This window comes from Dendrobates tinctorius, unplaced genomic scaffold, assembly GCF_039654945.1.
Source record: "Dendrobates tinctorius isolate UK_male_01 unplaced genomic scaffold, ASM3965494v1 ptg000236l, whole genome shotgun sequence".
NCBI classification, from domain to species: Eukaryota; Metazoa; Chordata; class Amphibia; order Anura; family Dendrobatidae; genus Dendrobates; species Dendrobates tinctorius.
The window spans coordinates 3910773-3928013 of NW_027361903.1; the positions used below are offsets into that span (position 1 = coordinate 3910773).

General features: G+C 46.2%; 1 protein-coding gene across 19 annotated transcripts in view; it reads left to right on the forward strand.

Annotated features, from left to right (window-relative positions):
* Nucleotides 1–17241, forward strand: part of ABLIM1 (actin binding LIM protein 1) — a 320476-nt gene that overhangs the window by 239685 nt on the left and 63550 nt on the right. For 10 of the 19 annotated variants that reach the window (XM_073556604.1, XM_073556597.1, XM_073556596.1 and 7 more), the window contains exons 8-9: nt 5457–5515; nt 7130–7168. In XM_073556604.1, coding sequence (XP_073412705.1) covers nt 5457–5515; nt 7130–7168 — 98 coding nt within the window. The remainder of the gene's footprint in view (nt 1–5456; nt 5516–7129; nt 7169–17241) is intronic. The other 9 variants (XM_073556595.1, XM_073556600.1, XM_073556594.1 and 6 more) reach the window with 1 other exon arrangement.

Genomic DNA, 17241 nt, shown 5'->3' on the forward strand with positions numbered 1-17241 from the left:
ATCACCAGTGACATTATACACAGGAGCTCTGTATATAGTGTCAGTATACAGGTAATACAGTGATGACTGGTGACATTATACACCGGAGCTCTGTATATAGTGTCAGTGTACAGGTAATACAGTGATCACCAGTGACATTATACACAGGAGCTCTGTATATAGTGTCAGTATACAGGTAATACAGTGATCACCAGCGACATTATACACAGGAGCTCTGTATATAGTGTCAGTATACAGGTAATACAGTGATCACTGGTGACATTATACACAGGAGCTCTGTCTATAGTGTCAGTGTACAGGTAATACAGTGATCACCAGTGACAGTAAACACAGGAGCTCTGTATATAGTGTCAGTCTACAGGTAATACAGGGATCACCAGTGACATTATACACGAGCTCTGTATATAGTGTCAGTGTACAGGTAATACAGGGATCACCAGTGACATTATTCACAGGAGCTCTGTATATAGTGGATAGTGTACAGGTAATACAGAGATCACCAGTGACATTATACACATGACCTCTTTATATAGTGTCAGTGTACAGGTAATACAGTGATCACCAGTGACATACACAGGAGCTCTGTATATAGTGTCAGTATACAGGTAATACAGTGATCACTGGTGACATTATACACGAGCTCTGTCTATAGTGTCAGTGTACAGGTAATACAGTGATCACCAGTGACATTATACACAGGAGCTCTGTATATAGTGTCAGTATACAGGTAATACAATGATCACCAGTGACATTATACACAGGAGCTCTGTATATAGTGTCAGTGTACAGGTAATACCGTGATCACCAGTGACATTATACACAGGAGCTCTGTATCAAAACACCCGACACCACAAAGTCAAAAAGTGAATTTAAAAATGTATCATTACTTTATTCAAAAACATTACAAAACAGGAATATAAGCAACTACATGCATACATATAAAGACAAGGTAAAATAGAAAAGCTCAGGTGGTATAAAACTAGCTCATCCCAAAAAGGTTACGTATGGTGAACATTGGAAATACACCATGAACAAGTGTATAATAGTAGAAAAATGCTATTCGTAAAGTGCCAGTGCTTAAGCTTTCCATTAAGTCCTAAGAAAATGCATGATATCACTCCATAGATGATACTGATTTGGTTTAGTGTATCTTAGTAGAAGGCATCCTAATTGTTCCTAGGCAAGTTCCCAGCCAGTTCAACAATGCATGATGTCAGGATGAAACAAGTAGTTAGTCAAATTTTTTTACCTATGTTTTGCCACCTGGATGGGCCAGTCAGCAGCCCCAGTGCGTGTTTCTTGTGGGCTTCCTTGGGGATGCTGTACAGTTATGATGCCCCCATAGTGCTGCTTAACAAAAAAAAAAGTTTAATCTTACCTAGCTGAGGTCCAGCAACGTACTCTCCCCGATTCGTCTGATGTGGAAACGCCGGCGTATGGCAGTGATGTCATATGCTGGCGACTTGCACACTGACTTCAGCTGCCAGCCTTTGATTGTCTGGCAGTTGTTACCTGTTGCCCTGCTGGAAGCACTTACCACATGGCAATATAGATTTTACCTGAACTAGCAGAATCCTGCCGCTTGAGCCCAGTGAGCAGAAGAGAGGGGGCCCCCTCTGGGCGCCCTCTGCTCACCGGGCCCCATAGTCCAGTAAGGGCAGTAATGCTCTGATGGCGGCTGTGCCAGCCATACTTTGGCTTATATATCACCCTCAGTCCCCATAAAAATTACATCCACAGATCTCCCATAAGTGTGTCATCCACAGATCCTCCATAACAGTGCATCATCCACAGGTCCCCCATAACAGTGCATCATCCACAGATCCCCCATAACAGTGTGTCATCCACAGATCCCCCATAACAGTGCGTCACTACAGATCCCACAGAACAGTGCATCCTTCACAGATCCCCCATGACGGTACGTCATCCACAGAGCCCCATAACAGTGCGTCATCCACAGATCCCCCATAACAGTGTCTTCCACAGATCCGCCAGAACAGTGTGTAATCCACAGATCCCCCATAACAGTGCGTCATCCACACATCCCCCATAACAGTGCGTCATTCACAGACCCCCATAACAGTGTGTCATCCACAGATCCCCCATAACAGTGTGTCATCCACAGATCCCCCATAACAGTGCGTCATCCACAGATCCCCATAACAGTGCGTCATCCACAGATCCCCATAACAGTGCGTCATCCACAGATCCCCATAACAGTGCATCATCCACAGATCCCCCATAACAGTGTCATCTACAGATCCCCATAATTGTGACAGGAGTTTTTTCCTTTTCTTACATTGTTCTTGTAGTGCAAGAAATCTGTTTTTAAGAAATATTTTTTTTTCTGCTGAGAAAGAAGTGTGCTTCCCCATGTGCTGATTTCCCCTCTCCCGGAGCCCCGTGGTCTCTGTTCTCTATCTCCTGACACTTAGATGTTTACATTGGCTCCTGCCTCATTATTGTACTGGAGATTAAATGGGGCAAGACCTCAACTTTAACCAGAATGTTTCCTCATCTCAGTTCATGAAATTCTCGTCATGTTTCAAGTTATCACTGTGCAGTGCATCATGTCTGCACATAGCTGTAGAATAGTGAGTGCAGCTCTGGAGTATTAGGGTACTTGAACACGCTGCGGATTCTGCTGTGGATTGATCCGCGCACATTTAGCCAAATCCGCAGGTCAAAAGACCTGCGGTTTATCTGCAGATTAGGCTGCGGTTTATCATCTCTACAATGGAGCAGATGGTAAACCGCAGCAGAATCCACAGCGTGTGCACACACCCTAATACAGGATGTAACTCAGGATCAGTAATGTAATGTGTGTACACAGTGACTGCACCAGCAGAATAGTGAGTGCAGCTCTGGAGTATAATACAGGATGTAACTCAGGATCAGTAATGTATGTACCCAGTGACTGCACCAGCAGAATAGTGAGTGCAGCTCTGGGGTATAATACAGGATGTAACTCAGGATCAGTAATGTATGTACACAGTGACTGCACCAGCAGAATAGTGAGTGCAGCTCTGGAGTATAATACAGGATGTAACTCAGGATCAGTAATGTAATGTATGTACACAGTGACTCCACCAGCAGAAGAGTGAGCACAGCTCTGGAGAATAATACAGGAGGTAACTCCGGATCAGTAATGTACCAGTAGAATAGTGAGTGCAGCTCTGGGGTATAATACAGGATGTAACTCAGGATCAGTAATGTAATGTATGTACACAGTGACTGCACCAGCAGAATAGTGAGTGCAGCTCTGGGGTATAATACAGGATGTAACTCAGGATCAGTAATGTATGTACACAGTGACTGTACCAGCAGAATAGTGAGTGCAGCTCTGGAGTATAATACAGGATGTAACTCAGGATCAGTAATGTAATGTATGTACACAGTGACTGCACCAGCAGAATAGTGAGTGCAGCTCTGGAGTATAATACAGGATGTAACTCAGGATCAGTAATGTATGTACACAGTGACTGCACCAGCAGAATAGTGAGTGCAGCTCTGGAGTATAATACAGGATGTAACTCAGGATCAGTAATGTAATGTATGTACACAGTGACTCCACCAGCAGAAGAGTGAGCGCAGCTCTGGAGAATAATACAGGAGGTAACTCCGGATCAGTAATGTACCAGTAGAATAGTGAGTGCAGCTCTGGGGTATAATACAGGATGTAACTCAGGATCAGTAATGTAATGTATGTACACAGTGACTGCACCAGCAGAATAGTGAGTGCAGCTCTGGGGTATAATACAGGATGTAACTCAGGATCAGTAATGTATGTACACAGTGACTGTACCAGCAGAATAGTGAGTGCAGCTCTGGAGTATAATACAGGATGTAACTCAGGATCAGTAATGTAATGTATGTACACAGTGACTGCACCAGCAGAATAGTGAGTGCAGCTCTGGAGTATAATACAGGATGTAACTCAGGATCAGTAATGTAATGTATGTACACAGTGACTCCACCAGCAGGAGAGTGAGCGCAGCTCTGGAGAATAATACAGGAGGTAACTCCGGATCAGTAATGTACCAGTAGAATAGTGAGTGCAGCTCTGGGGTATAATAAAGGATGTAACTCAGGATCAGTAATGTAATGTATGTACACAGTGACTGCACCAGCAGAATAGTGAGTGCAGCTCTGGGGTATAATACAGGATGTAACTCAGGATCAGTAATGTATGTACACAGTGACTGTACCAGCAGAATAGTGAGTGCAGCTCTGGAGTATAATACAGGATGTATCTCAGGATCAGTAATGTAATGTATGTACACAGTGACTGCACCAGCAGAATAGTGAGTGCAGCTCTGGAGTATAATACAGGAGGTAACTCTGGATCAGTAATGTACCAGTAGAATAGTGAGTGCAGCTCTGGGGTATAATACAGGATGTAACTCGGGATCAGTAATGTAATGTATGTACACAGTGACTCCACCAGCAGAATAGTGAGTGCAGCTCTGGAGTATAATACAGGCTGTAACTCAGGATCAGTAATGTAATGTATGTACACAGTGACTGTACCAGCAGAATAGTGAGTGCAGCTCTGGGGTATAATACAGGAGGTAACTCAGGATCAGTAATGTAATGTATGTACACAGTGACTGCACCAGTATATAGGGAGGCTGTGTGGGGGCTCATGCCGCATATAAGGGGCTTTTGGGGGGCTGATATGATATACAGAAGGGGCTGTATTCGGGTTCAAACGATATCTAGGGGTGTCAGCATACTTAATTCTGTTCAATATTAAGTGATGCAATTAATATTAATATAATTATCAATAATATAATTCTAATATCAATATTAATATTGGGTGGAATTACTTTCAGCCTCTTGGTTCGTGTCACGTTCTCTCATGCGGCCCCTCGGCTGCCCACCCCTGGTGTAAGGTACATGTTAGGCCTCGTCCGCTTTTCTTTCCCAGCCCTGTAGTGTTGTGATGAGTTACTAGTTGTGTTTGTACACTTATCGTGGCGTTCTGGCGTAATTCGCGGTGTCTGACCGTCTCGTGGATGTCACGTAGTATCAGGTTTTCATTATCATATTTGCAGCCATTACTTGTTGGTGTCTATAATTAATATCAGACGGAGATGCTGATAACTTAACTCTTCAGGTCCCAGTATGATCCCGATTCATTGGTCAAGTGAAAACATTTCAGCTCTCTGATCTCTGCCGGATTCATCATTTTTCCAGCTGTGGGGGGGTTTCAATGTCCGGGGGACCCTGAGCCCCTTGTGACTGGCGCAGAACCTGCTCTGGAGTCCTGGAAAGCTGCATTAATAGGAAATCCCTGATCGTTTACTACTAGGATCACCAGAGGGGGCGCTGTGCTGTGAGAGCTGCAGCGTCAGTCAGAAGGGGCCAGAACCGAAAAATGGCAGAAAAGCAAATGTGCTAATGTGTAACCGCCAACCACACGCCCAGCTCCATGTCCTCTGCTCCTTCCACAGGCTCCACGGTCTGGCACCCCGACTGTAAGCAGACGACCAAGGCGGAGGAGAAGCAGCGGGTGAGTGCCGCATCTATTCTCTATCCTCGATCTTATCTATTATCTATTTGTCCATCTCCTCACTGATTCTTACATAGGACTGATAGTTTTGTGTTGGCTGCGGATTCTGACCCTGTGTCCCGGGTGTGGGAAGATTTAGCCGTTCTCTGTGGGTCACAGGACAAGTGAATATTCTGCTCCTCAGATTTTGGTCGCTGTACAGAGCTGGAGATAATAGACATTATTATCATACACATCTAGTATAGATGTGACCGGGAAGAGGGAGAACGCCCGGCACACGGAGCCCCTGCCCCACAGAGCGGACACTCGGAGGGGTCACTTCTCGCTCTTCCAGTATTGTGTCTTCTCCAGTAATACAACATGTACCAGACCCTTTTCTATATTAAAATATTTTTGTCAATTCTCTTGATATTTCTGCCCCTGGATGATCACGAGCATGGATCTAGTGCACAGTCAGATCAATGACTTTGTTGGTCAAACTTGTTGTTCAGGAGCCTGAGAAAAATGGTGTTTAATGTTTAAAGGAATATTTTTCTTCTGCGTCATCTATTAACATACTGTTGTATTTACATCTAAATTTAAGTACAGCGTTATAGCAGTAATACATCATTATAGGACTCAGAGCTGAGATTTTTATATAGCGCTCTTAATCTCCCTGTATACAGAGATACATGATAAGATCCTGTCTGCAGCCACCACTAGGGGGAGCTCCCTGTATACAGAGATACATGATAAGATCCTGTCTGCAGCCACCACTAGGGGGAGCTCCCTGTATACAGAGATACATGATAAGATTCTGTCTGCAGCCACCACTAGGGGGAGCTTCCTGTATACAGAGATACATGATAAGATCCTGTCTGCAGCCACCACTAGGGGGAGCTCCCTGTATACAGAGATACACGATAAGATCCTGTCTGTAGCCACCACTAGGGGGAGCTCCCTGTATACAGAGATACATGATAAGATCCTGTCTGCAGCCACCACTAGGGGGAGCTCCCTGTCTACAGAAATACGTGATATGATCCTGTCTGCAGCCACCACTAGGGGGAGCTCCCTGTCTACAGAGATACATGATAAGATCTGTCTGCAGTCACCACTAGGGCGAGCTCCCTGTCTACAGAGAAACGTGATATGATCCTGTCTGCAGCCACCACTAAGGGGAGCTCCCTGTCTACAGAGATACATGATATGATCCTGTCTGCAGCCACCACTAGGGGGAGCTCCCAGTATACAGAGATACATGATAACATTCTGTCTGCAGCCACCACTAGGGGGAGCTCCCAGTTTACAGAGATACATGATAACATTCTGTCTGCAGCCACCACTAGGGGGAGCTCCCAGTTTACAGAGATACATGATAACATTCTGTCTGCAGCCACCACTAGGGGGAGCTCCGTGTATACAGAAGTATGTGATGAGACACCGCAATTACCTGGTAACAGATTCCTTGTATATTAGGGCATTACTGGTGCATTACATAATGAGTAGTTTAGATTAGTTGTGACATAAGGGATCAGCTGTGGCTCTATCACCCAGCAGCCACCTAAGTCCTCGCTGTGATCCCTGGGATTGAATTCCTACCATTTGGCACTAAGCGATCTCTTCTCTTTGCAGCGATTCCCATTATTTTTTCCAGGATTAATAAAGAGAAAGGTACCATCCTGCCGCACACATCTGATCTCACCACTGATTTATGCACCATAGTGACAATTATTAATATACTGCTGCTGCACTGTGACATCACTGGGGGCGGGGTCACCGGTGGGTGGTGAGCTGCGCTTTGATTGGCTGCTAATTCGTTAGTCACCTTTTGTATTTTCACGAGTGACATCTAACTCACAATTGGCAAATCTCATTACCAAAAGGGAAAGATCCGGAGGAGTCGGCAGTGATCAACTGGTCGCCTTGGGTGCTCAAGGCGCAGTGGACCGACCCCTGCTTTGGATTAGGGTCAGGGAACATTGTAATTTTGTTATAAATTACTGCCACCTACAGGCTGGAATGTGAACTGTCTTGGACGTTGCAAAGACAAATGTAATCAATTACTCCCTGTTATCAGCCATTACTGGTGAGAGTCTCTTCAATTGGCTGATTGACAGGAAGTCCGGATGTTCACCTGCCCACATAATTACTGCTTTAAGTCCCTACTTTAATATTGGCCACTTTACCAAATATGCTGTAGCTGTGCCGAAAAGAGACCAGACTGCAAAGTCGGCGGCTAAGGCCGTGTGTCGACATTTTTTCCAAGTGTTCGGGTGTCCGCAGAGAATACACTCTGATCAAGGGGCATGCTTCCAGGGGACTCTGATGAGGGAGCTGCACCAGCTGTATGGTATCGAACAGTTGAGAACACCACTTTATCACCCGCAGGGTAACAGGGCATGTGAGCGTTTTAATCGGACCCTGTTGCAAATGTTGAGGATATTAGAGGGTCACGTTATGAATGGGTCACCGAGGAGGATAGCAGGCCCAAGGCTAAGCCACAGAAAACCAGAGAGATTGGTAACTAAGCGGACTGCAGACCCCTGATCCTATCCACACAACTAGCAGAAGCAGTGGAGCGTACCTACGATGATCCTAGACGCCTCGACACAGCCGGAGAACTAAAGCAAGAAAGGGGAAATCTAAACTGCCCCGGAGCAGACCCCAAAGGAATAGACAGCCCCCAAACATATAGTGTCTATGAGACAAGATGAAAACACAAACGCAGGCAGGAAAATAGACTGAGCAAATGATGGGGCCCACACTGACTAGACAGGACAGGAAAGGGAAGGAAAGACACTGTCTGCAATCACGAAAAAACCCTGCAAAAAGTCCAACACGTCTGATGCACAAAAAACACTGAAGTCGCACGACTTCGCCCACTATATCAGCACTCTGGTATATTCTGAAAGCAGAGCAAAAAGAGGCCAATATAACGGGACAAAACAAAGTGGCACAAGCAGTAACATATGGGCGATGATTCAGCACGGCCCCAGCTGGAGCTGGCTGACCCGCACAAAGCAGAGATAGACAAAACCAGATCAAATGCAAACAGAATAGCAAATGAACCACTTAGTTGAACCATGCAGGGACAGAGCAGGAGACATCAGACCTCAGAAGGCACAGGAAGAAAATCACTAAGCAGGGATAGAGGGAGTTTGCTGTCTTAAATCCCAATCTTAAACCCCAGATCTCCAATCGTCATCCTCATTATCAGGTGGCAAGCCTCTGTCAATCAGATTAGCTCCATTACCTCCAGTAACCACCAGAGGGAGCCCAGAAAGAGAACTCACAACCCCTCTGTCAATCTGACCAGCTCCACTACCTTCAGTAATAACCAGAGGGAGGCCAGAAAGAGAATTCACAACAGGGTCAACAGCAGGTACGCTGGCCTGAGTATCTCCCCAAATTGATGTGGGCCTAAAATAATAGAGTACACAGCACTACTTGCTATTCACCACACATGATGATGTTTGGGAGACCCGGCTGGGACATTGAGGATTTGAACATGCTGGATCCTTCCTCCAATCCCCCTCGGATTGCATCCGAATGGGTACGAGAACACCGGCGGCGGTTGAGGGCAGTGCATCTGGTGGTGGGTGATCGTCTTCGACAGGTGGCCCATAGGGACACACGACCCGTGCAAACAGAGCTGTTTTCTCCAGGAGATAGAGTGTTGGTGAGGGCAAAACGACTGTCAGAAAAGCTGAGTGACCAATGGGAGGCGACTCTGTATCTGATGAAAAACCAGGTGAATCCGAAATTCCAGTGTACGAGGTCGAGCCGGTGGGGACAGGGGGGCCATCCCATAATTTATACCGTAACATGCTACAACGGTGCTGGTTTGAAGATTCAGCTCCCATTCTCATGGAGACAGAGGGATGGGTACTCTTAATGATCTTGATTTTAATGGTGTGCCTTCTTCCGCACCAGCTTACTTGCCCACTTTGACCAATCTGTCCCTGTGTGACGAGAGTGTTGAGAATATGGTGGCTCCTGCTGAGGAGAGAGCATCAGGTCAGCTGCTTGGTCCTGACACTGTGTCACAGGACGCCGTGCCGCAGGAGGAGGAAACCTCACTGGCGCCCTCTGGCAACTCCACGGAAGAGGCCTCCGCTCCCTCTGGGGCTGCGCCTGTTGGAGTAGGCCTCAGGAGAACTACCCGATCTACGGCAGGAATACTGCCCCAATGAAAAGTGGAGAGGTATGTCGGGGACGCCAACCTCTAGTGAGGTGGCATGTAAGAGGGTGAACTGTGGTTACACAAGGAGAGCTCTAGGACCCTGTGGTGTTTGCCTGCTGCAGATAAGAGCAGATGCTGTGAGTGCCCTGGAGTCTGTGTGTGCTGGGGGTGGGGCCCAGTGTCAGCTGTCTAGAGCTGTAAGGGAAGCTTCCTGAAGAGGAGAGAGAGTGCCCTGAGACACACTGTGTGTGTGGAGCAGCTTGTGAGAAGCAAAGAGATTGAATGCTGTAAGAGACTGTGTACTGCAACCCTTCATTTTGGGAGCCTGAGACCTTGCTGTGGAACAAAGACTGAGCGTTCCTGAGAGCTGTGTGACTGTGGAGCTCTGTGGAATCCCTGTTGTGATGAGCTGAGAAGCAATATTGGACAGACATTTTATACAGAAACAGGTGGATTGCTTCTAGGAGAATTGTGAGGACTACAGGAGCAGAGACGGCATCTTGAGGCTACAGAACTATAAGTCCCTGGTATTTGGGCTTGGCACCGGCCGACAAGATGAGGAACCTTGTGGTGTTGCAACTGGCTGCAACCTATGCAATCTATATGCCTGAGAGGAGACTCACCTCAGGTTAACGGTACCACAGTCATAGGTACCCGGGTATCCCTAGGTGAAGCGCTTAAGGACCTTTTGTATTATATGTATTGTTACTGTAGATTTGTGTAGATTATACTCAGTGCGCCATTCCAGCGTGTCCCTTGATATCACTACATTCGGTCTACACCTGTTCTCTGAGTACCTGAATTGACCTTTCTGATGGGTAAATTTATTTCAAATCCCTGTGTAATACTCTCTTCAGGGAACCTTGGACTGGCATAGTGATTTCAGCTCCGGCTGAGTGAATGTACGGTATAAGGGTTTTCAATCTGTTTCTTCCATGTACTAAGTTCTACTTTATCTGCTGTTTGAGTAAAGACTCTTTTGAGATTTCTGCCTCAGTCTTGGTTTGTGACCCACTGGATCTTATTCGGACCTCCGGTCATTACACAGGCACACCCCTTAACTAACCCTGTAGTTAAAATAAATAGACACAAACACACACAGAAAAGTCCTGTAATTGTAAAAAGCTCTCCCCGACAATTACCCACTTTTACCCATTTATTAAAAATAAAAAATCATCAGGGGTTCGCCATAACCCACAATATGGCTGGCCCACGATGATCCCCATCTTCTTCTACGCTGTGCAGTAACTCTGCTGCTGTGACGAGCGGGGACCTCAGTAAGGTTACTTCAGTTCAGCTCCTGTGACCTGCGGTAACCTTACTGACGTCACTGCTCGTCACAGCAGCCAAGTTCTCACACTGCGCAGCAAGAGCCTAGTGGCTGCAGCTCCACTCTATTGAGCTGCGTTCTCTGACGGGGACTCCATCCACTGAACAAAAGACGGGGATTGTCATGAAACCCCTATATTATGGATTGTGGCAAATCCTGTGGATTTTTTTTTTTTTGGTAATAAATGGGTAAAAGAGGATAATTATCGGAGAGTGATTTTTACAATTAGGCCGGAGTCACACTGGCGAGGAATACGGGAGAGTGAGAGGCGCAAAAAGCACGCATTAGACACGGACCAATGATTCTCTATGGGGTCCCTCGCACCAGCCGTATATTTCTCCTCAGTATCCTACGCTCCGTGCCAATCACAGCATGCTGCGATTGTCAGCGTACTACGCCCGTAGTATGCCAATGCAAGTCTATGGGTGAGCAAAAAATACGGATTACACACGGAGCACACATGTGATTTGCGAGAAATACGCACCAGGTGTCTTTTAGCAAAGCCGGCAATTCAGTGCGCTATACAGTAAACTCACACTGACAGGTTTAATAAAGAAATGAAAGAATAGATATATACACATAGAATGCATATATATATATATATATATATATATATATATATATATATATGCATTCTATGTGTCTATGTCTATTCTTTCATTTCTTTATTAAAACTGTCATAGGGCTCCATTATATGTCCATTTTGCAAGCCTGCGAGAAAATCTCGCCATACGGATGCCATACGGATTACATACGGATGCTTACATGCGCAAAATACGCGACCACACCTTGATTACGGATGACATACGGAGCACTGTTTAGGGGTCTGTCATCCGTATTACGCATGTAAAATACTGACCGTATTTTGCGCAGGTTAGTGTGACCCCGGCCTTAAAGGCCTTTTCTGTGTGTGCGTTTATTTCTTTTGACTACTGGGTTAGTAATGGGGGTGTCTGATAGACATCTCTCCATAACTAACCCCAGGGCTTGATGTCAGTGGACATTACACAACTAACATTGCCCACACCAGGGCAATCTGTGAGAGCCTAGGCTAAGCGCCAGAAATGATGCATCTAATGGATGCACCATTTCTGGGGCGGCAGAGGTTTGGTGTTATTAGGCTAAGAAGGGGCCAGTAACCAGGGACCTTCTCTGCTTATTAATATCTGCCTGCAGCTGTTTCCTTTGCTGGTTATTAAAAATAGGGGGGAGATAATTATTTTTCTTTGGGTTGCCCATTTTTAATAACCAATAAAGGAGAAGCTAGAGGTTGATATTAATAGGCTGGGAAGGTCCATGGATATTGGCCCCTTCCCAGCATAATAACAATAGCTCTCATCTTTCTGCTTTCTTTTGACTGGTTATCAAAAAATAGGGGGGACCCCACATTTTTTTTTTATTTATTTAATAGGTTAAATAAGGCTGAACAACCTTTAGTGCCACATGAAAGGCTATTTTATTATTTATAGGGGGCTTGTGATAGTAAATGTCTACAGGACTTTTATCCTATTTATTGTGTTTCTATCCATCATCTATTTATATGTTATCTATCTACTATCTATCATCTATTATATTATCTATTCTCTATATAGTATCTATCTCTGTATATAAAATTGCTTTTTTGGTTTGTAAACTAGTTGTAAATGACAAAGACAATGACGTTATATAAAAGCTGATGTTAAAAACGCATTGTGTTCGAATGTTATACGTATTGCACTCACCAACTTTTCTGGCTGAGAATCTGAGCGATTTTATATGTGACCAAACCCTAATGCCCATCTCCAGAGCTCCGTCTGTGTAAACACTATAGAAGCAGGGGATGCTGGGAGATTTCAGCTTTGGTGATCAATGATGGAAATGCTGTGATATAATAGGGTGAATGTGGTCCCAGCGGTTCCCTGTGTAGCTGGGTTGCTTCCCAGGTATTTTACGTCTTTTCTTACATCACTTCTCATATAACTATCTTCTCATATTTCTTTTGGCTTAAACAATAAGTACGAATGTGCAGGGCGTGCGTGTGTACTCTCCCCAAAATGTATGACCTCAGCCTGGAGATGAACCTTGAGATCAGTCGCACCCTGTGCTGTGATCAGGAACAGAGTGCACAAATACTTGGAGGGAACGACTGTTCCCCCTCATCACATATACAGCGGGGAAAAAAATATTTAGTCAGCCACCAATTGTGCAAGTTCTTACAAAGATGAAAGAGGCCTGTAATTGACACCATAGGAAGACCACAACTATGAGAGGCAAAATCAGAAAACAAATCCAGAAAATCACCTTGTCTGATTTGGCAAGATTTTTAACTTATCAGAATAAAATACACTTGTCCACAACCTCAAACCGTCACACTCCAAACTCCACTATGGTGAAGACCAAAGAGCTGTCGAAGGACACCAGAAACAAAATTGCAGCCCTGCACCAGGCTGGGAAGACTGAATCTGCAATAGGCAAGCAGCTTGGTGTGATGAAATCATCTGTGGGAGCTATAATAAGAAAATGGAAGACATAGAAGACCACTGATAATCTCCCTCGATCTGGGGCTCCACGCAAGATCTCACCCCGTGGGGTCAAAATGATCACAAGAACGGTAAGCAAAAATCCCAGAACCATATGGGGGGACCTAGTGAATGACCTGCATTGAAATGGGACCACCGTAAGAAAGGCTACCATCAGTAGCACACTATGCCGCCAGGGAGTCAGATCCTGCAGTGCCAGACGTGTCCCCCTGCTTAAGCCAGTACATGTCCAGGCCCATCTGAAGTTCACTAGAGAGCATTTGGATTATCCAGAAGAGTATTGGGAGAATGTCATATGGTCTGATGAAACAAAACTCGTCGTGTTTAGAGGAGACAGAATGATGAGTTGCATCCAAAGAACACCATACCTACTGTGAAGCATGGGAGTGTTAACTTCATGCTTTGGGGCTGTTTCTCTGAAAAGGGACCAGGACGATTGATCCGTGCACATGAAAGAATGAATGAAGCCATGTATCGTGAGATTTTCTTCCATCAGCAAGGGCATTGAAGATGAAACGTGGATGGGACCCCAAGCACACCTCCAGGGCAATGAAGGAGTGGCTTCGTAAGAAGCATATGAAGGTCCTGGATTGGCCTAGCCAGTCTCCACATCTCAACCCCATAGAAAACCTTTGGAGGGATTTGAAAGTCTATGTTGCCCAGCGACAGGCCCAAAACATCACTGCTCTAGTGGAGATCTGCATGGAGAAAGGGGCCAACATACCACCAACAGTGTGTGCCAACCTTGTGAAGACTTACAGAAAACGTTTGACCTATGTCATTGCCAAAAATGGATGTAGAACAAAATAATGAGATGAACTTTTGTTAATGACCAAATACTTATTTTCCACCATAATTTGAAAAATAAATCTTACCAAATCAGACAAGGTGATTCTCTGGATTTGTGTTCTCATTTTGTCTCTCATAGTTGTGGTCTACCTATGATGTCAATTACAGGCCTCTCTCATCTTTTTAAGCATGAGAACTTGCACAATGGGTGGCTGACTTAATACGTTTGTTCACCACTGTATGTCAGGGTCAGATCTAGAGCAGAGAGGCCCCAGAGCTGAAATCTCAAAGACCGTTCTCCAGGTGCAGCCACATTATGACCTATTACACTGCCCAGCACCTCCTCTCTGTTGATGGAGTACACTACATCCCCCTGTAATGAGCCCCTCTTGTTGGTGTACACCACATCCCCCCCTGTAATGAGCCACTCTTGTTGGTGTACACTACATCCCCCTGTAATGAGCCCCTCTTGTTGGTGTATACTACACCCCCCCTGTAATGAGCCCCTCTTGTTGGTGTACACCACATCCCCCCCTGTAATGAGCCCCTCTTGTTGGTGTACACTATATGCCCCTGTAATGAGCCCCTCTTGTTGGTGTACACTACATCCCCCTGTAATGAGCCCCTCTTGTGTTTGTATACTACATCCTCCTGTAATGAGCCCCTCTTGGTGTACACCACATCCCCCCCTGTAATGAGCCCCTCTTGTTGGTGTACACTACATCCCCCTGTAATGAGCCCCTCTTGTTGGTGTATACTACACCCCCCCCTGTAATGAGCCCCTCTTGTTGGTGTACACCACATCCCCCCCTGTAATGAGCCCCTCTTGTTGGTGTACACTACATGCCCCTGTAATGAGCCCCTCTTGTTGGTGTACACTACATCCCCCTGTAATGAGCCCCTCTTGTGTTTGTATACTACATCCTCCTGTAATGAGCCCCTCTTGGTGTACACTACATCCCCCTGTAATGAGCCCCTCTTGTTGGTGTACACTACACCCTCCCCTGTAATGAGCCCCTCTTGTTGGTGTACACTACATCCTCCTGTAATGAGCCCCTCTTGTTGCTGTACACTACATCCCACTGTAATGAGCCCCTCTTGTGTTTGTATACTACATCCCCCTGTAATGAGCCCCTCTTGTGTTTGTATACTACATCCCCCTGTAATGAGCCCCTCTTGTTGGTGTACACTACATCCCCCCTGTAATGAGCCCCTCTTGTTGGGGTACACTACATCCCCCCTGTAATGAGCCCCTCTTGTTGGTGTAAACTACATCCCCCCTCTAATGAGCCCCTCTCGTTGGTGTCCACTACATCCCCCTGTAATGACCCCCTCTTGTTGGTGTACACTACATCCCCCTGTAATGAGCCTCTCGTTGGTGTACACTACATCCCCCTGTAATGACCCCCTCTTGTTGGTGTACACTACATCCCCCTGTAATGAGCCCCTCTTGTTGGTGTACACTACATCCCCCCTGTAATGAGCCCCTCTTGTTGGTGTACACTACATCCCCCTGTAATGGGCCCCTCTTGTTGGTGTACACTACATCCCCCTGTAATGAGCCCCTCTTGTTGGTGTACACTACATCCCCCTGTAATGAGCCCCTCTTGTTGGTGTACACTACATCCCCCTGTAATGAGCCCCTCTTCTTGGTGTACACTACATCCCCCATGTAATGAGCCCCTCTTGTTGGTGTACACTACATCTCCATGTAATGAGCCCCTCTTGTTGTACACTACATCCCCCTATAATGAGCCCCTCTTGTTGGTGTACACTACATCCCCCTGTAATGAGCCCCTCTTGTTGGTGTACACTACATCCCCCTGTAATGAGCCCCTCTTGTTGGTGTACACTACATCCCCCTGTAATGGGCCCCTCTTGTTGGTGTACACTACATCCCCCTGTAATGGGCCCCTCTTGTTGGTGTACACTACATCCCCCCTGTAATGAGCCCCTCTTGTTGGTGTACACTACATCCCCCCTGTAATGAGCCCCTCTTGTTAGTGTACACTACACCCTCCCCTGTAATGAGCCCCTCTTGTTGCTGTACACTACATGCCCCTGTAATGAGCCCCTCTTGTTGGTTTACACTACATCCCCCTGTAATGAGCCCCTCTTGTGTTTGTATACTACATCCCCCTGTAATGAGCCCCTCTTGTTGGTGTACTCTACATCCTCCCTGTAATGAGCCCCTCTTGTTGGGGTACACTACATCCCCCCTGTAATGAGCCCCTCTTGTTGGTGTACACTACATCCCCCCCCGTAATGAGCCCCTCTTGTTGGCGTACACTGCACCCCCCTGTAATGAGCCCCTCTTGTTGGTGTACACTACATCCCTGTGTAATGAGCCCCTCTTGATGGTGTACACTACATCCCCCTGTAATGAGCCCCTCTTGTTGGTGTACACTACATCCTCCTCTGTAATGGGCCCCTCTTGTTGGCGTACACTGCACCCCCCCCCCTGTAATGAGCCCCTCTTGTTAGTGTACACTACATCCCCCTGTAATGAGCCCCTCTTGTTGGTGTACACTACATCCCCCCTGTATTGAGCCCCTCTTGTAGGGGTACACTACATCCCCCTGTAATGGCCCCTATTGTTAGTGTACACTACATCCCCCTGTTATGAGCCCCTCTTGTTGGTGTACACTACATCTCCCCCCTGTAACGAGCCCCTCTTGTTGGTGTACACTACATGCCCCTCTAATGAGCCCCTCTTGTTGGTGTACACTACATCCCCCTGTAATGAGCCCCTCTTGTGTTTGTATACTACATCCCCCTGTAATGAGCTCCTCTTGTTGGTGTACACTACATCCCCCCTGTAATGAGCCCCTCTTCTTGGTGTACACTACATCCCTCTGTAATGAGCCCCTTTTGTTGGTGTACACTACATTCCCCCCTGTAATGATCCCCTCTTGTTGATGTA